The 21,386-nt window shown below is 39.0% G+C and overlaps 1 protein-coding gene across 1 annotated transcript; it reads right to left on the reverse strand.

Annotated features, from left to right (window-relative positions):
- Nucleotides 1-14,813: 14,813 nt before the first annotated feature.
- Nucleotides 14,814-21,000, reverse strand: LOC110912238 (glucose-6-phosphate 1-dehydrogenase 6, cytoplasmic). Its single transcript, XM_022156916.2, has 15 exons — nt 20,763-21,000; nt 20,432-20,677; nt 18,718-18,784; nt 18,437-18,623; nt 18,145-18,299; nt 17,800-17,868; nt 17,535-17,593; nt 17,335-17,371; nt 17,111-17,182; nt 16,588-16,735; nt 16,404-16,499; nt 16,191-16,261; nt 15,476-15,591; nt 15,349-15,394; nt 14,814-15,264 (listed from the first exon to the last, which is right to left on the reverse strand). The coding sequence occupies exons 2-15, from the start codon at nt 20,644-20,646 to the stop codon at nt 15,088-15,090; spliced, it is 1,515 nt and encodes a 504-aa protein (XP_022012608.1). The 5' UTR covers nt 20,647-20,677; nt 20,763-21,000; the 3' UTR covers nt 14,814-15,087.
- Nucleotides 21,001-21,386: the final 386 nt, after the last annotated feature.

A 21,386-nucleotide genomic window follows, 5' to 3' on the forward strand; every position in this document is an offset into this window, starting at 1 on the left:
AACCGGTCCTGAGCTGTTGCAAGAAACGACTGACAAAATCCTCTAAATTCGAGACAACCTGCTGAAAGCTCGGAGTCGTCAGAAAAGTTACGCCGATAGACGACGCAAGCCCCTTGAATTTGACGTTGGAGACCACGTACTCCTAAAGGTATCACCTTGGAAGGGTGTGGTCAGATTCGGCAAGAAAGGGAAACTCGCGCCTCGATATGTTGGCCCCTTTAAAATTATGGAAAGGATCGGAAAAAGTGGCCTACAGACTCGAACTACCGGAGGAACTTAGCAACGTCCCTCGACCTTCGATGTTTCGAACCTCAGAAAGTGTCTGGCTGAGCATGATTTACAAGTTCCACTGGAGGATCTTCAAGTGGACGAAACATTACACTTCATGAAGAAGCATGTCGAGATCATGGACCGAGAAACCAAGCAGCACAGACGCTCACGCATTCCCATTGTGAAGGTCCGCTGGGAAGGCAAACGCGGCACAGAGTTCACTTGGGAACTCGAAAGCGACATGAAGGCGAAGTACCCGCAGTTGTTTGTTATGGCTAAAGCCTAATTTCGGGACGAAATTCCCTTAAGAAGGGGAGGCTGTAACACCCCGTGTTTCGAAAGTCAAAGTCAAAGTCAAGATTGAAGTCAAAGGAAGAAAAGATTGCTAATTGTGATCTGTCACTCCTTTCTTAACTACTGTTTTGACTTCTTTGACTTGTAATCGAATCTTTTATTTTATCGATTTAGTTGTATTATGTGGAATACTTGTTAATAATTGAGGTTTAAACGCTAATTATCACATGTTTATCGCTTATCACATCGCAATCGCATTCGCAACTCGAATCATGCGTTCTGGATATTGTTTTACGTGTGTGTGCTATTTGTGTGTTACTTGTGCATGTGTAATTACGTTTATGTTGTGGTGATTAATTAAAACGCAATTGCAACAATATCGCATCGCAACTTAATCGCAAACGCTAAACGCAAGATAATTATAACGATTGTATGTTAGATATAGTATTTGTGTGATTATTATTAATCTATCGCATCACTCGCTCGAAACACATCGCAACGCTCAACACGCGAATCGAAACGACGAAACTCAACACGTCGGACACTAGGATCGAGTGGCCAACCGATCGAGTGCCATCCGATTGGATTGCCATCCGATCGAGTTGCCATCCGATCGGTGACCAATCCGATCCATGTGCACTTTCCTCTTTTGGTAACCCTATAAATACCCTCCTGTCACATCATTTGTGATGTGACAGTTCCCCTGCTCGACCAGCCGCCCTCAAGCTCTATTTCTCTCGATTTCTCACGATTCTTGTAAGTTTTCAACCTAAATCTTGTACTTCAATGATCTACACGCACTCCTTCATCTTTTTCACCTTTGAATCTTAACTTTTAACCGTGAAATCAGTGGATTTGAGGTGTTCTAGGATGATGTCATCATGGAGTTCTTATGAACTTCAAGTTTTGACTTCATTCCACCAAGAACAACTTAGATCTGAAAGATTTCCACATAATTACACAACAATTTCGCATAGATCTACACAAATTCATGGTTAAAAGGATTGAAAGATGGTTTTCTAACTTTCTTTCAACTCTTTTACACTCAATGCACTCAAAACCGATAGAATTGGACCTTGTTCTGATCTTCTACTCTTTCTTAGTGATGTGTCGGTTCAAGATCTGAATTCTATCTAAGAGACAACTGATTTCGGGTTTAATGTGAACCACCGTCTCGAACAGTTAACCGATCGGACTAGGGTGATTCCTATTCGATCGGATCACCTGGGTCTTGATGGGGGTTTCTATTGTTTGGCACGTCGTCATGTTGTCTCGAACAAACCGCAAAACTTAACAATTTCAAGTTAGCAACACGATCAGGTCGCGGCCGATCGGATTGCACTTGAAGGTTAACATTTAAACTTTAATTCAACTTTTGGTTAGGAATGGGTGCCCCTCTCCCAGCCCGGATCCAATACTGAATGTCAAACGGATTGTCGTCTGATCGGATTGCCATCCGATCGCACGACCATCCGACCATGTGACGTTTGGAACTTCAACACTTAAACAATTTTCAACATGTCCAATGCATAGTCAGTAACCAACGGATTGCCACCTGATCGGATTACTATCCGATCGAGTGACAAACCTGCGGTGAACTTGTTCTCACTAAGTGTCCTACTAATCGGATCGCCATCCGATCGAACTGCCGTTCGACCGAACGACCTGAAGGGTAGAGATATTTCTCTGTTTTCAAAATGCTACAACGAAAACTTCAAAGCCATCATACACAAACACATCCTTACCAAACAAGATGTCAATCCAATCGAATGGCCATCCAATCGGATGATCATCCGAACGGATTGACATCCGATCGACTGCCCATCTGATCGGATTGCCATCCGATTGGATTACCATCCGACACTTGGTACTTTGCACCGTTTAATGCGCCGCTCATCGTTTATGCTATCGTTAACTGTTCAGGCTAATCTCTCCCAGTGCTCCCTTCAATCCAAGAGAGTGTTTACTTGTTAAACACAATCTGTGAGTATACTCGATCCCTTTTTGCTTTACACACTTTTGGGTGTTACATACGTTACCTATATTCAAATCACATCAATCACACAACGCAAACACTATTTATACGTTGACTGTTATTGCATGCTACATGTTATTCGATAAATGTTGTATGTTATGTTAACACAGTGATTGTTGCCTGACACCTTAGCAACGATAGTACTATAGTTTGGACTCAGCACCTGTCGTGGACAGGGGTTGTTAATGGCTTTACTTCACGTGTCCCAGTGTGGATATGTGTTGCGCATTCTACAACTCGTAGTCACGTCTGTGCATATTTCTCTGTCGATAACCTACTTGCCTTCACTTTATACATGTTTCATGCTGGTTATGCATAAACGATTTCGAACTCTATTATACTATTAAACTTGTATGCTCTCCTTTACACTATGTGTATTGACTTTTATTTTAACATATGTGACAGGTGCTTAGAATGCTTATCTGCTATGTGGAATCAAGTAGGAAGAGTCTAGAAACGAACAATTTCATGTTGGTTATGCATAAACGATTTCGAACTCTATTATACTATTAAACTTGTATGCTCTCCTTTACACTATGTGTATTGACTTTATTTTAACGTATGTGACAGGTACTTAGGATGCTTATCTGCTATGTGGAATCAAGTAGGAAGAGTCTAGAAATGAACAATTTAAATCTGAGTTGTCGGAACAGTTTATCTGTTTTTGAGATATTATGTCTGTAATAATTATTTTGCTGGATATGTTTTGGTATGGGACTTAACGTTAAATATTCGGTAATATTAGTTGTTATGGATTTCTCTTGGACAATCTGTTTCGCTCAGTGCCGCGCCCCGATGTTTCCGCCATCGGTTGGGGTGTGACAATTTAAGGTTTTAATAGTTAGAAACCTAATTAGCGTAATCTGCAAAGTTTACGTTTTTGACCTTTTATTTAATATAAATTCGACTCGTCATTTCGCCTACTTGTCGTGATCTTTAGAAGGTATAATCTCAGGGGATTATTACCTTCATTATTACGATCACGTAGCCATGTTCGAATTGAACTTTGGCTTGACCATAATGGTCATAACCGAAAGTCAAAGAAAAAGTCAATTTGCTTGACTTTCGGCTAATAACAAGCCTAAATAATGAAATAGACTAGAGAGAGCACTTACTAGTGTTGAAGAACACTTTCAGAACTCAAAAGGAGGCTTCCAAATAATGGAACCCACCTAGGGGTGGCTTCGTACGAACTTAAAATGCTACACCTTCGTACGAAGGCAGCCTTTCCTAAGGTTGAAAACTTATTTGCCTTTCCTAAGGCTAACACAATATACACAATTGAAAACTTTCGTATAACACAACCGAGTGAATGTGTCGAGATTAGGTGTGAAAACCAAGAACTCTCAATAAGATCGCTCACTCAGCGCATTATTCCTATCACGATAACCTTTCATTGAGTTAGGAGTGACATCCACATCTCAACGGAAATCTCCATTTCTATCTAGTGGAACTCCCGGATTTATACGGTGAGCACAACCACAGCTAGGAACGAAGTTGTTAAGTTAGGGGTGAAACCCGTATCTTAATGTCCTGTTCCACTCCCGAAAATGATTTTTAAAAGATCTCACCAAAGTCTCGACTGTTCCAATGAGTCGAGTCGAGTCACGTAGTAACTGGAAGGATGAATGCCGGTAGTCGTATCACGGTGAGAGCTTAGTCTATTAGGCCAAAGCGTATACTCAAACACATTGGGAATAGTTGAATCACTTTGGTAGTCGATGTCTAAAGCCCAAGACACTCTATCTATTTTGAGCCTGCAATCGTCGATTTTCACGCGTCATCGAATTTATTACGTTTATATGTTTTCGATTGAAAATTTTACACTTTATCGATTTACCGATTTTCGCCTCCCTGCTTTACGTATGCACAACTCGCACAGCCATCGCAATCGAAAACAAGAGTCGAATGTCCGCAACAAAACTAACAAGTCTCACAACTCTCTCTTCAACGCGTCCTCGCGTTATCTGTGCAAGACATAAGTATATATATATATATATGTACATATATGCTTATGTGAATACGTGAGAACCTAGGAACTTCGTATCTCCTATGTGGCTCCTATGTGAATACGTATTACTATATCAACTATGACAAGTTTTAGCGCGCCTAATTGCATCGCAATCTCAAAAAATCATTATGATCGAATCTCACTCCAAATCTCTCTCTTTGTCTAGATGTCCTCAAACGCTTCCAACTCGCGGTGTTAAGCCAGAAGAAACGCTGATAAGAGGATCGCCTCACTCATGGCCAAGGAAATGGCCAAGGTTATTCCTCAAATCGTCACGCAGATTCAATCCCTCAATGATTCTCATACATCGGAAGACTCTAAGACCAATGCGCCAAAGCCTACTTTCTCCTACAAGCAGTTCAAAGCCCGTGACCCGATGGTCTTCACAGGCGAAGGAGGTGTATCTTAGATGCTTTAGTGGTTCGATGCCATCGAGGTTACCCTTCGTCAGAGTGGGTGCCCTGAGCATTTTCGTACCACGTGCACTATAGGAGTATTTCAATCAAGAGCCCTCGACTGGTGGACAACCGAGCGTAACAAACGTGGAAGCGAGGCAGCCTACGCGCTCTCCTGGAATGAGCTGAAGGAGCTCATGAAGGAAGAGTACTGCCCTCCCCACAAAGTCCAGAAGCTAGAAAACGAGTTTTGGGAAATCAAGCAAGTTGAAGGTGACAACGCCGGCCTCACAGCCAGGTTCAAACAGCTTAGCATTATTTGCCCAAGCCAAGTCGACACCCCCGAAAAGGCCATCAAGAAGTACATCCATGCTTTTCCCGAGTGTGTAGGCGATTTTGTCAAAGCTGCAAGACCAGCTACCATCGAAGAAACCTATCTCTTGGTCGGAGAAATCAATGACAAGCGAGTCTTGGCCGGGTTCTTCTCCAAGGATTCCACCAAGAAGGCTAACCAAGCTACCACCGAATCATCTGATGACGTTGCATAGCCGCAAGACACCGACAGGCCCAGCCGCAAGCGAAAGAACTCATGCTTTAATTGCTTAGCAACAGCTCCACCCCAAACAGTTTTAAACCCTGAACCTCTCCGAGCAGTTCCAGTCCACCCAAGACGTGCCTACACTGGGACTCTTTCCCTGTGTCAGAAATGTACTTATCACCACCAGACCGGAGCTAACTGCCGCTATTGCACCAATTGCAACTGTTTGGTCACTTCACCAGCCACTGCCGCACAGGGCCGCGACATCAAGGCACACTAACACTCCCCGCTTCGCCAAAGCAGTCCGCATCCCCAGCATCCGCCGCACCAGAAGCAACCGCAGCCGCAACACAAGTAGTAGAAGCTCCCGCAGCAACCACAGCCCCAGCAAGAGTTTTCAACTTCAACACCAACCAGGCGCAGAACGACGTTGTCGATGGTATGATTCTCGACGTTAAATCCTATATGTTATTCTTGTTCTATTGCTTAATGTCGCCACAATATGCGACATCGACTCTCTCTCTCTCTCTCCCCCTCGTCCTCATAGCTAGCTTAAGTTCACACACATATTATATTACTAGCAATATATAGCATATCATGGTATAATTTGTTTTACCCCGACTATGCGTCCTTGGAATAAGTTACGATAAACGTGCAAGGACCAAACTAATCATGGGTACACACGGGATTATTTTGGTAAGTGCACGGAGATTGTAGTAAGTTCCAATGAGGCCATAACGCTAAAAGCATGGTTAAGCGTGGTGGATACGCCACTGGTACTTCCTATATATAAGCGTCTTAACCATGTCGACAAAGTATGAAATCTATTCACGGGACGGAGGTGGTGTGGTCGAAGCATGGTGGATACGCCGCTGGTACTTCCTATATATAAGTGCTTTGCCATGCTAACCAAATCCTTGTGAAGAAAGTGCCATGTGGAGTTGAACGTTATTAGACCTCTTATATTATTGAGACTACTTTCAACACGCTAAACTCCTTCGCAAGGCGTAATATCTCATCGCATCGCAAACGCGTCAGCGCTAGACTTTTCGTAAGTCTACACCAACGCAAACTCACCTTTGCTGAAATCTATCTCGCTTCGCTATCGCTTTACCTCGCAACGCTTTAACACTTTAACACTTATCGCATCTATCAATCTCGTCGCTTCGATACTCTCATCGCTTTTGATGCTTATCGCTTATCGCTTACCGCTTGTCGCTAATCTCGTATCGCTTGTTGCTCCGCGCACTCAACACTCACGCTACTGCGATACTCCCATCGCCGAACCATTCGCGCACGCTCATATCGCAACTAAGTTCGCAATCAATTTCACCGCTCAGTCTACTTAATTTTCCTCTCGCACTTGGTCCAACCACTTATCGCTTGGACCGAGGATACGAAAACCCATCCATATCATGTTGGCACACATGACATCACTCCACGGGACGGAGGCAATATGGCTAAAATATGGTGGATACGCCGCTGGTACTTCCTATATATAAGTGTTCTAGCCATATTAACAAACTTTCGTGGAAGGATGCCATGTGGGGTCGATGCTAACCAAACTTTTTGACACTATTAAAAACCTAATTGTTACCGTACGTTTTAAAAATAAATAAAACTTATTTGCTTACCGAGTGTTTTGGAAATAAGTGGGAAATTTTCTGAGAATTTTTGATTTAAAATAAAACCTTTTTGGACAAACAAAACTTTCTTACAACGTTGGTTTAAACATCGACTCAGTTTAACGCCACGTCGTAAGAAAATTTTCATAAAACAAGTTATCCTTTTGTAATAACTTAACAAAACTTTTCGAGAACTCAAAACATTTTTGGATCGTCAATTCGCGAGTTACCATCCTTTAGTCAAACGAATCGCTTCACTCGTCGCTTTCCCCATGCCACCAAGCCGCTCTCATTCGTCAATCCTCGATCGCTCGCTCGTTCATCCTCTGCTTACCCTAACGCTTTTATCACTACTTGCTCGTATCAATTCTCACAGCCCTCCTTGCGAATAAATTTCGGGACGAAATTTTCTAAAGCAGGGGAGACTATAACAACCCACACTATTCGCGCTCGTTACTCCTAGCACCAAGATTCGGATCATAATGTAAACTATATCGCTTACTACTCTACATCGCATATTTTCACACTACAATGCTTATTACACGCGCTATATCACACATCTCAATGCTAACGCTAACGCTTACACGATGACATCACGTGAGTATCTAAACTACTCGCTCTCGCTCAGCACAACGCAAACTCGAAACACGGTTATTTATACTTATATTATATTATATTATTAGTTATACCTATATTAACGTTATCTACGTGTTAAAACGCTCACTCACAACTCGATTTATCCCACCATAAAATGCAATGCAACATGATGCGTGCGTAGCGTTATATGTTTTTGTTGATATTTTAAGCTCTCTTTAACACATTAGTCAAGTTTTAAATTTATAAACCACGATATTTTACTAACACTAAACACACATATGGGCAAGTGCACCCATCGTAAGCGTAGTATAACATTGGTAAGTTACAGAGGTCGTCCAAGGACACAAGAGCTTTTAGTACCGGTTTATCCTCAACGTCTAATCAAGTCAAAATTTTTAGAAAAGGGTTTAAACATGATAAATAAGAACGAAAAATGCTGAAAAATAAAAATAAAAAAAAAACAGATAGACAAGATGAATCACTTGGATCCGACTCGCCTTTAATGTAACCTTTGATGATTTCCGTACTTTTGCACTTTTTAAGAGATTATCTTAGTTATAGTAGTAGGCCTCTCTTTTGAAGGTGACGTTACCCTCAAGCCAGTGGTTTGAGTCAGCAAGGATACAATCCCAAAGGGTCGGAATATTGAAAGATAATTAATTAAGTTATTAATGCGTAATGTGGTAGGCCCCTCTTTTGAAGGTGATGTTACCCTCGGCTAAGTGGTTTGAGTCAGCAGGGATACAATCCCAAGTAGCCGGGTTAATGTATTAATAGTAGTGTACATATGAGGGGATCAAGCCATTCGCACCCCCGCCATCCAATACCAGTGGGTATTGAAGGAGGTCCTAGTAAGCTTGGCCCAGGTCCTTGCAGGATCTATACACTGAACAAGGCAAGAACCTTACCAAACCATTCCCTTAACCCCCGACCAGGTAGCCAACATATCTTTATATAGACCGTAGAGATATGAATGGTGTAAATCTTTTATTTTATATAGACAGTAAAATAACGCCAAGACACCACGGACAAATGATAAGGAAGTTTCGCCTTCAACATAAGAAACTAGTTATTAAAGTCATTAATACAAAACCAAATAAAAAGTGCGAAAAGATTAAAAATTAAAAGTATTACATTAAATGCTTGTCTTCACCAAGTGATGTAAGAGACTTAGGCAAACATGGCCTTTGATTGTCAAGAACTCTTACGATCAATCTTGGATCCCGAGACTACTACACACACTCTAAGATAGATGATGGATGATGGTGGTGGATGTGGGTATTGTAGTGGTGGTGGAGTGGTGGTGAAGTGGGAGAGAGGTGGTTTGCCAAGGGATGCCTTTGAAGTGAACCAAGCACCCCTATTTATAACCTGTACAGAAGCCCGGACACGGCCCCGTGGCCATCCTCTTTCTCTTTCTTCATTAATTACAATTGTCTGCATTAGGCTCCACAGCCCCCGTGTTCGTTGGGCACGACCCCATGTGCAGAAGCGTATCTGTACTATCAAGATTTGCAAGATTCTGCGAATCTTAGCGTTGACCATGGCCCGTGTTGAGCTGGGCACGCCCCCGTGCTGGGAATAGAAGCTTCTATAACTTTGTCACTTTCTGCAAACACCTGGCCACGCCCCCGTGTCCGCTGGGCACGGGGCCGTGGTCAGCCTTCTGTTTCTTGTTTTTGCTTGAGAAGATGTTGTCGTGGGGTCGGGCATGCCACGTCTATTCCTTTTCTTTGTATTTATGTTAGATTTTGCTGCATATTTGTTCCTTTTGTTCATTTAAGCTCATTTGGTCCTGAAAATACAAAAGGAAGACAAAAGCACACTTTTTCCAACATTAGTACTAAAAAAGGGTTAGTTTTATGCCTCATTTGATGTAATTTATATGTTGCATTTTACACACATCATAACACCTAGCAAACAGACCAAAGTTGGGAAACCAACAAATGCGAGCTTGGCCGCCCGAATGGGCCATCCGCCCGGATGGAGCCATCCGGACATCGCACATTCGCGCACCACCTCAACCATTCCCCTCTACTATAAATACCAGCCTTATGTCTCCATTTCAACACTTTGACACTCTCATCCGCTCCTAAGCTCTCAGTCGCGATTCAAGGCCTTTTTGTAAGCAATTTCTCTCAAATCTTCTTCAATCCTCATTCTGTTTCACCTTTACTCCATCTTCTTCATCAAAATCATGCACACACTTTAACTATTTCTTGAAATCACTGATCTTAAACCTCTCAAAGGTGGTTTCCACTCGTTTTGCTCAGGCAAACTATTGTGGAGCATCATTCAATCGAGATTGGTTCAAGATCTAAAGGATTTCCACATTTTTCAACTTATATATGAAACTTCTCTGCGATTTTTATAAAACAATGGTGGAATCGGGATTCAATCGAACTCTCGACTCATTCTGTAGTCAAGAGCTGACTCGATAACTGATTTCCACCAAAGAGATGGACCGACTAACGGGTTGAACATGAATCGTCATCAAGAACAGAACATACGTCCGAATGGGCAAGGCCCATCCGTCCGAATGGACTGGGCTTGGTGCTTTCCGTTGTTTGAATCCGTCAACATGTCCGTCTCCGTTAACCAAAACCGTGTTTAAGAAAATTTTTACAAAACTTCAGCTCAGCCCATCCGTCCGAATGGACGAATGCCCATCCGTCTGGATGACCTGACCCTGACGAGTTCTGTGGTTTAGTTCTTGTTACCACGACTGTTAAAACGTTTTTAGTCAAACTTCAAAAATTTTAACGGTTCACAAACAACCACAGACCATCCGCCCAAATGGCCATCCATCCAGATGGAACCCATCCGTCCGGATGGACTGGACCCATCCGTTCGGATAGACTGTTGGAAGCTTAACTCGCTTTTTACCCCAATCGACACTCTGATTTCGACCGTGTCAGCACTTGGAATACTTATGCCTCTGTTCCCGTACGCAGGCTGACCCGGCGCTCCCTTCAATCAAAGCAGATCGTGTTTCTTGATTAGGACACGCACTGTGAGTATACTTGACCCCTTTTACGCTTTAAAACACACCTTTTGGGGTGTAACATACGTTTATACTTAAACACACTATCAAAACACATTACATGCTTAAACTATTTAACACACGCGAATGACCACTATACGTATTTACACGTGATGCTTAATATATATGTGCCAGGACTCTTACTCGTGGCATTCCACCTTAGCTAGTATAGTACTATAGTTCGACTCACACCCGACGGGGTCTAGTTAAAAATAACTCGCACCGCTCCTTCGCAGTCATCTCGGGACTTAGCTGGAAGTAATTGTCTAGTTAGTATATATGTTGTGTGTATCTCGTTTATGTATGTGGAAATTCGCAGCGCTTTTATCTACTTTACTATTATATGAAGCATGTATACTCGCCATTACATTTTATATTGACAATATTTTAACGTATGTTGCAGGTTAATTGCAGGTTATCATGAATCAAGATTAGGAAGTCTAGAACACTCACCTAGAAATCTAGGTTGTCGGATTTGTATTGTTTGAGAGACAGGAAATTCGTATGACTATTTGTTGAAATATTGTTTATTAGTATGGGATAATGAACGCATTAAATATTGTCATTAAATAGTTGTTATGGATTCTCTTGAGCAATCCGATTCGCCTAGGGCCGCGCCCCGATGATTCCGCCATCGGTTGGGGTGTGACATAAACTTGGGTTCTCGACTTAACTTATTAGACAATGGTCAATAGGGAAACTAGTTCAGACTCCTCACGAAGACCCTACCTAGTAATTTACTGACTTAGACCTAACAATAACCTCGCACCTCACAGCTTTTGAGATTAGCAGAACACTTAGACTTATCTAACTATCAATTACTGCTTCTAAGGAATATTGACCAATTAACCCAAAAGATCACATTATAACATTATAATCTAGCATGAACCTATTATATGGAAGACAACTACCAAGACTCACACGAAGCAATAAACGACAATCAAAAAATTCTAAGCATGCATATACATCAAACCGATAATCAAGTCGACTACTTTCATAAGCAATCCATAATATAATTAAACATCCAATAAAATCAAAATTTTACTAAATCTGTTTATCCAATCTAGGCAGTTTATAAATTTAGCCAAACATCATAAACAATACGAAAACAAGAGTATTAACAAGATAACAAAACATGATTAAGAAATCAAAAGTGAAGAACAAGTAAACCCGGATGAAAGAATCACAAGCCGAACAATCCTAGCACTTCCAATCTTCAACCGATGCTTCTTCTCCTCAAAAAACGCTCCAAAAGACTCAGAATTTTCGCCCAAGATACTCCCAGTTCGTCTCTGGTTGTCTAGGATTGATTAGGGTTAAGTTTGGGGCTTAAATATGAAGTTTTATGCGTTGATCAGCTAACACACCGCGCCCCGCGAGCCATATAGTCCCTCTCCTCGTGGGTGGCGAGAGGCTCGCGTACTGAGAATACGGTTTTGGCCTTTCAACTCTGTTTTCGCCTACGGGTTCGTAATTCAATTCTCTATCTTCTCATCTTCTCAAATATCCATTTTCATTCCATGAGAATCCTTCACTAAGCCCAAACCTCCTCCCGTGTGCTCGTTTCTTCAACGTTTAAGCTTGTTTTCACTCCCAGGACCTTGCAAAGCACACAAGACACTATAATATACAAAACCAATAATAAAATGACACAAAAAAACTCAAATTATTATACAAACTATACATGGAAACAAATGTAATTTGCATTACAATAGTTATCATGAATCATTCAAACCTTTACACATATCACATACTAAAAGTTGGACTATGGAGATATCTTTTTATTTTGATTTTGGTGATTTTGTTCTCTAAAACCTTGCTCAAATCAACTTATTACATAGATACAAAATGACAAAATCCATACATTCTAACATTTATTATAGCACACGCAATGCATTTTTTTAAGGTTTGACAGTTGTTTAGGTGAAAGAGAAAGAGTGGGAAGACACGATAAACATCACACACGAGGCAAGTAAAGAATGAACGGAAAGTGTGTGCCCATGGATAGCTACGAACAGGAGAAGGCCAATTCTGTGAGAGTGGAAGGATAGAGAACATGAGAGGTTTGTAGAAAAGGTTACCGTCCGTGAGAGCTTTCTACGTGAAAGAGAGAGAAAACCATGAAAAGCTTCCATTACATATATATGTTTTTACGTGGTTTGTCACCAAAGGACCCTTCAAGGGGTGGCTTCCCCTTAACCTTCGCCCGCTCTTTGAGAAGCGGGGCTAGTAGAGACGTTATGTTCTCTAACAAGTATGGTAACTTTAAAAAATAAATAGATTTGTAGCGGTATGATAGTTGATTATTTATCTTTTTACAGGAATATGCCACTTGTTAAAATAGTAATCTTGTGTGAACATGCTATATAAAAAGAAAATTTACCATGTATTATTTAAATTAAAATAAGAAAACTAAGGTGGTGTTTGTTTTTTCAGAAAATCTCTTCTTATCCTCTTTTGTCTACGTTGCGCAGACCACACGTGGACGTTTAGGTTTGCAGAGTGTTTGTTTTTTCGAAGACATTTCATTAAAGAAGCTCTGTCTGTCCTCTTCTTGTTGCAGATCTAGGATTTCTTCTTCTAACCTCTTCTTGCCTTAATATAATAACATAAACATTAAACCCTAGCACCATTTCCTCCACCCTCTCTTCCTGCCTCTGCCTCCCTTCCCCACCATCGCCACCCCTTATGATTATGGACATCATTTTTCATGACACAAAAGATGATGTCGACACCTCTCATAAGAACTCTATGCCTACTCCTGAGCATACTTCCGATCCTTCTCATAAGAACTCTGAGCCTACTCCTGAGCATACTTCTCATATGATAGCACCAGCTTCTTTCAATCCAAATCCAAACATTCTGGGACATAGTAAGAGGTTACGACGGGTTTTTAAAGGAGCGGTTGGAGCACTAGATAGAACTTTGATACATGTTGTTGTCCCTACTATGAAACAAGATTTATATAAAGGAAGGGGAAAAGGGGATTGTTACCAAAACGTATTAGCAATTTGTGACTTCAACATGATTTTTACGTTCACTGTGGCTGGCTGGGAAGGGATAGCACATGATTCTAGAATATTATCAAAGACGTTAGCAGAACGACATGCACCATTCCCGTTTCCACCACCAGGTATGTTTATGGTTTGTTAAATATTTCAGTCTTAGTTTAATATTCTAATTAATTGTCTATCTTTACAAAAAATATATCTATACATATATATATATATATATATTACCTTTGTTATGCCATGTATGCACACATATGAGGATTTATGGCTCCATATCGTTATGTCAGGTATTGGCTTGGAGATTTTCGTCGCAGATGTGCATTGACCAATAAAGAAAAAATTAACCATGCACATGCAAAACTTCGGAACGTCATTAAGTGTGCTTTTGGTGTCTTGAAAGCACGATTCCATATATTGAAGAGGATGGAACCATTTCCGTTGGTTACACAAAGGAGCATTACCATTGCATGTTTCGCGCTACATAATTTTATAAGGAAAGGGGGTTTGAGCGATGAGTTATTTACACAATACGATCAACCGAATGTGTCGTCACGAAATAGTCATGTGCACGTTGATGTTGCTGAAGACGAGGTTGAAGCACATGGTACTGCATCGGATCGGGAATATATGACTCGGTTACGAGATGAAATTGCTGAGCAGTTAATGCAAAGTATGGAATAAATGATTTTTAAAAAAAAATGTTATTGTGGTTTTATGAATATTTTTCAGTGTTGTATAACTATAATTAAATTTCAATGTTCAAAAACTCTTTTAAGTTCAGGAAAATCTGTTTATTTAAGTTCAGTTTATTTTAGCAGTCAGAAAAAGTTAAAAAAACAAACAGTCTTCTTCTTGCAGATTGCAGAGGTTTGGTCCACCTCTTCTTCTACAGATGTCTGCAGATGTGGTCCGTAGACTGCAGACATTTTACTTCTGAAAAAAACAAATTGCACCTAAATGTCACCTCATCAATGTATCAACTTATTTTTTTAAAAATTTTACCAAAATAAGTCACATTTTCTGTCTGCAACAATAATTCAAACTTGTAAAAAGTTTCAACTAACAACATCATGATACGTCTGATAAATTTCCCTCTTTATTAATCATGTTCTTCAACAATGCTTCATTTGGGATATAAAACAAGAGCTAACTTCACTGGTGATGCATTTCACCGACAAGAGCTTCTCGAGATATATAGAAATTAACAAGATTACGATCTTATTTCAAAGGAACCACATAGATGAACCACAATGGTTCAGGGACATAATCTAAACCGCACTCAATGTTGGCGGGATCCATACATAGCCATGGGTTTGAACATATCCAACTTTTTCAGCCAATGTATCTGCTTGGTCCGGGCCTCTACTCCCCGACTTGTATGGGAGTGATTGTATTTCATTGTTATCTATTTTGTGCAGTAATGGAGTGAAGATCTCCCAAGCAGCCTGATCTCAATTAATATAATATTGATAGTTTCATTCAGCAATAACAATATGTTATAATAAAGTTGTTTGTCTATGCATGCATACCTTCAACTCATCTCGACGAACAAAATGTTGTTGATCACCTCGTATTCTGCAAAACAGTCATATGCATATTTTCATAACCGAAAAATTACCAACACATACGATATAAGTCATGCATACTTCTACATACGTGTCAAGAATCAAGCGCTCATATGCCTCTGGAATGATGACGTCTTGATATCTTTGTCGATATGATAAGTCTAGCTCACTCTGAGTTGTTTTCATCTCCAAGCCCGGTTCCTTGACCTTTATTTGAGATCACATTATGTGACTAGTAAACATTTATCTTTCTATACCATTTCAAAAGAACAGAAGGAAACTAATAATATTTACAGTCTCATAAAGAAATATATGAAAATCAAGAAATCTATCCACCCTAAAACATACCAACAGAAACTTTTCTTTTCGTTTATTTGAAAGAGTTATATGAAAGAGTTATTTTAAAAACGCATGATGACATATAGTCGCAATCTAAGATATATAGGGACTTTAGCTTCTTTGAGTACATAGATATGACTGGATCATACGAGTATCCCGAAATTTGGCTTTTTGTTGTTGAAGTAGCCATTGGATGACGACTTTTTGTCCTTTTGCAATAGTGAGGTACCCATATGAGATAGCGAATTCAACAACAAAAAGACATAAAGTGAAGTTCTCTAAAGCTGATATCTTAGATAACGACTAATCCAAATCTAAAGTTCAACAAAAACCACCAATTTGCCATTGGGTGCTTTCAAAAGATCAAACCCATTTTGAGAAAAAGAATAATCATAAATAGAAACATATTTGAAAAAGTTGTGCCAATGTGAAACAAGCATACCACAAAAATAAGCAGAAATGCTTACTGTTAGCTTCATGTAAATGGCTTCTGAAGGTTGCAGTCGAATGACAAACTCATTCCTCCCTTTTCTCTTTGCTGAAATAAATAATTACTAATTTAAAAATGCATTCAACTTACATGTTGGAATCAAATTCTGTGAGTTGTTTCACAAACCAAATGTTCTTGAATCTAACAAGCAAATCCAAACAAAGATAACGCAGAAACTATAATAACATACGCTTGAATATATCACCAGCAACATCCTTAAATTGTACTCTGATTTCAGCCTTTCTTGATTTCATTGATTTACCAGCCTTCAGTATAAATGGAACACCTTCAAAATGAATTATATGATTTTATTTGTGGAACCTTATGATTTCACTAACTTTAGCATAAATAAAAACTTCAGTATCTTATAACACCTTCCCATCTTTCATTGTGAATTCTTATAACTACGGTTGCAAACGTGGGAGTGTTTGAATCTTTAGGAACAGTGGGATCCTCTGTATAACCTTCATACTGTCCGAGCACCACTTCTTCATCCTTAATGGGGATAACAGATTGGAGAACCTGAAATAAGTTTCAGAAAGTAAGTATACTTTTCTCGATTTTTAATCGCCTAATACTCCAGATTATTCCATAAATTGGGTAGATTTGTGTTATGTTTAAACTAAAATGAGGGAACAACTTATAGTCATCTCGGGAGTTTTGAGTTTTCAGATACCGAAATGTATAAAAACATCATAAAACCATTCATGAAAAGATGTTGGATTATGATATATTAACATAGTTTTTGTGATCAATACAGGCATATTATTTATCATTTATATGTTATATTTTAAAAAAAAAAAAAGAAGTCTTGCATGTTGACCCGACCCGACCTATTACGACCCGCACCCTAAAACCCAAACCCAGCCCGATAAACATGAAACTTAAATTATACACCTTCAATTTCTCATCTCGAATATGCTCGGGCTTTAAAGAGACAGGCCTCTCCATTGCAACCAGGCAAAGCACCTTCAGTTCAAACAAACTTGTGAATATTGCATCATAAAGTATGTTGAAAAGCCAAGTTTTTATTGTTGATTAAATGCAAACATGAAAATATAAGTTAAATCTAATAGTACTAATTAAGTTTGTTGTATTAGTATTTGTTTTATTCCTCTTACCTGCAGTAAATGATTTTGAAGGATGTCCCTAATAATTCTGACAAACAAACAAAAATATGTAAATCAGTAACTGCAAGGGTAATCATTAAAAGTTTATGGTAAATGTTCAAGACACTTTGCAAAATTTACTTTCTGAATAAGTTGTGCCAATAAGTTGAACAAATTTTAGTATGAAACATTTGAGAAGTGAAAGAAAGTACCCGTATTCGTCGAAATAGCCGCCACGACCTTCAGTTCCAAAATCCTCTTTAAATACAATCTGACAGATAACATATATAAAGAAGATATATTAGAAAAACAAGCATATCAATATTTCACTAAAAGAATGGGCTAGATGTCATGGTTTTGCATATGTTTGGAGTAGCAGATAAATTAGAAATTGAACATACAACCAAATGTGCATTGAATAGTTATTTATAATCAAATATATAGTACATGGAAGTAATATAGTTCAAGAACCCTCACCTGTACAGTTGAAATGTTGTCATGGTTCCACAGTGGCATGAATAATCGATTCGCAAAACGAAGCACCAGCTGCATTTCCAAAAAAGTTCAGAGTAACTTGCACAAGGATAAAACAGTTACTTGTATATAAAGGTAACCAATTTTGGTCCATATGAAAAAGTCAAGACATTTTCTTTAATTTAAAAGTTTTGAGGGCTTTGTTGAAATATTTTAAAGTTCAAAGCTTCTAATTTCTGGAGTAAGAAAACTTGTTTACCTGAAATTAGAACAAATTTTGTTAACTTTTTATGAAATTAACACAAGTTAAAAGATAAAACATTAGATAGTTCGAGTTATTTTTATTACCAAGTTCTGCACCAACTCCTTTCCCAAGTAATGATCGATACGGTAGATCTGTGATTCGTTAAACAAGTCTCCTATCTGTGTACTCAATGTTTCAGATGACTCCAGATCCTTGCCAAAAGGCTTCTCAATCACAACTCGTGTCCAACCACCCTCGGCTGGAAAAATAATACATTGTTTTTCATAAACTGAATATGCTAATTGAACTTGACCTTAATGAAATCAACTACAAGTTGATACTACTACTAATGCGTTTATTTAAGACACATAAAATTCGAGTAGGGTACGTGCATACATTTGTTCATACAAAACCTCTTTATCATTTTGCAGACAGGTGGATATACAGATGGAGGAAGAGCAAAGTAGAAGAGTCTCCTGGAGGATCCTCCTTTGTCATCTTTCGACATTTCATATGCAGATATTGCCTCATCCAATGACTGAAATCCTTCGTCGGCATCATAAGGGCCGCTTATGTATTTGATCTACACATGCAACATCAATTAATGATAGAGACTGTGGCTATTTCAGAGCCTTAAAAAATATAAACGAAAATATAAAGGAAAGTCGTGTGCTTACCAGTGGAAGAAACTTGGATACATCTTCGTCGTGTGTTTCTTCACCACCTTTGCGCGGTGTCAAGTATCTGCAGCCGGTCATTTGAGAAGCGAATAATGTTATACCTTATACATTAATTGAGATATATATCAAAATGTATACTAGACAAGTGCACTACAATATAGTATATACATCTGTTTATCTTTTTCTTGCAAATGGGATTATACATGAGGGGTTGCAAGATGCCATCTGATGAGCTACATTGAGCTTGTTGGCCCAGACGGTTCAAACAATCGTATCAACAAACCCAAACATGAGATATTTGGGAGACAAACCCACGACTCTTTCTATTCAATCAAAAGAACTTACGAACTTACAAACAAAAGAGACAAGTAAAACAATAACCTAGACCCCTATTTATAGTTATACTAAACTTGCTCTCCAAGACAAATAGGCCTTTCCTAAACCTATTACAATATAATTACCTAAAATAAACCAATCTTTAATAAAAACTAATTATATCAATCTTTCGTTTCCTCTTCAACTTTCAACTCATACAAGTTTTATGATTAACTTTCAACATTCCCCCTTAATCCAAAAACTCGGCCCAAACTTTCTTGACTTTGTACCGCCAAGGTCTTGAATCCCCAACAACATTCTCAACTCTTTAATTCCAATCATTGGTCCATCTTTATTATTTCTTTTGATTTGTTTGTAACAAACCTGTTTAACAGGTTCTTCACGCTCATCATTCAAACCTTCCACATTCATCTTAGATCCTACTTCATTGAACACTTTCTTTTCTTGAACTTTTCTATCTTCACATATTTGTTGCATCACTTGTTCAATTGACAAGTTCTGCTTCCTCGCTTTTCTTTTCTTTCTTTGCTCATCCAAACATTCTTGGCAATTCGGCTTTGACCCAAAACTCATAGCTGGGTTAGTCTTTCTTTCTTTATTAGTTCCTGTTGGGCTTTTCTTTCTGACTATTAATCTGAACTTTTCATTCGGTTCTAATTTTTCTTCAACAGATTCTCGACTGTTGACTTTCACATACGGTTCTACATGTGCAGATTTCTTAGCTGCATCTTTCCTGACATACGGTACTAGATCTTTTCTCTCATTAACAGCGTCCCTAGACCACGGGCATGGAGCCACCAGCCAGAAGCAATTTTTAACATTTAGAAAGTAACTTTTCTAATCTTTAAGGCTATAGGGTGTGACCATGACCCTCCACGTCAGCGTCATGTCACCTACTTCTAATCCATCATCCAAAACCACTACCTTAAGGGTGTGGTTATGACTCAAACCACTATTATCTTATTTTAATTTATTTTTGTGAAAAAGGAAAGGAAATATTGAATAAGGAAAGGATGCTCATGGTTGTCATGGTTTAATCCATGGGAATCATGGTGGATGAGACAACGGGTGATGTAGCAATCCACCACTAATGGTCTTACGTGGCGATTGATGACCCAACCATGTCCCTCACACCCTATAGCCTAATAAATATAATAAACTTGAGCCTTAGGAAGATGAACTTGCTATACATATATTCGCTACCTACATAAAAACTCCATGATTAAAGAACCATAAACAGGATAATTACTAAAAAAATATACCAGTAGTTGGCATAATATATTTATATGTATGCATTATATGTAAAATCATCAAAGATATACCTTGACAGGAATAAATCTGTTAGATGTGATGAAAAGATTAATGATAAACTTACTCACGAAGACGGTCCCGCAAATCGTCATCCGACATTTTGGTCCTAGCATAGCCAAAAATATGGACATCATGTGACTCAATGAATCTTTGACGATGGAGATGAAAGAGTGCAGGAAAGGTCTTCTTTTTGGCAAGATCACCAGAAGCACCAAGCACAATAATCGAAAGGCAACCGCTTTCCGCTTGATAATCACTCAATCTTGCAGGTTCACCCATAATCTTGAAAGATGAATAGTCACCAAGGTTTCTGTAATTAAACAAACAATTTAAATGAAACTAATAGATCCAAAAAAGCTGTTAAAATGTGAAACATTACATAACTATTGATATACCTAGTCACAACATGACGTGAGATTAATGAAGATCTTCAGAATTTGGATCAATGATTCGTAAAGTCACAAGATATTAATTCGTGGATGATGATGATGATGATGATGATGTTTTAACAAATCTGATATCTGTCGGAGACTGGTCGGAAGTGATGATCAGACGTTTTTGACGTATTCCACCGGTGGCCGGAGTGTGCGGTATATATTGCATTTGATGTGTAGCAACTGATCCACGTTGAACGGATAACGGCTTTTTAATGACAAATGTTATTTTTATTCCCTCAAGTATATGATATCTCTATTTGATCCCTATAGTAAATATCTTGCTCAAACGTTCGTTATGATTGTTCTAGTGACGGCTTTCAAGGTGTGCGGGAGGATCTTCGCACAAGGCCCGTAATTCTGAGGGGCACGCAATTTAAAAAAGTCCGATATGTATATGTTAAACACATACCAATTCCAATATAGGCTCATTTACATATATTTTTTTATGGTTTAGAATTTAGCCCACTTGGCATTAGGTTTATTGAGCCAAATACTAATTTGATTATTATTTTTTGGGTAAATTACGTTTTGAGTCCCTGTGTTTTATGAGTTTTAACCACTTGAGTCCAAAAGCAAAAAGTT

The sequence above is a fragment of the Helianthus annuus genome, chromosome 15, assembly GCF_002127325.2.
Source record: "Helianthus annuus cultivar XRQ/B chromosome 15, HanXRQr2.0-SUNRISE, whole genome shotgun sequence".
NCBI classification, from domain to species: domain Eukaryota; kingdom Viridiplantae; phylum Streptophyta; class Magnoliopsida; order Asterales; family Asteraceae; genus Helianthus; species Helianthus annuus.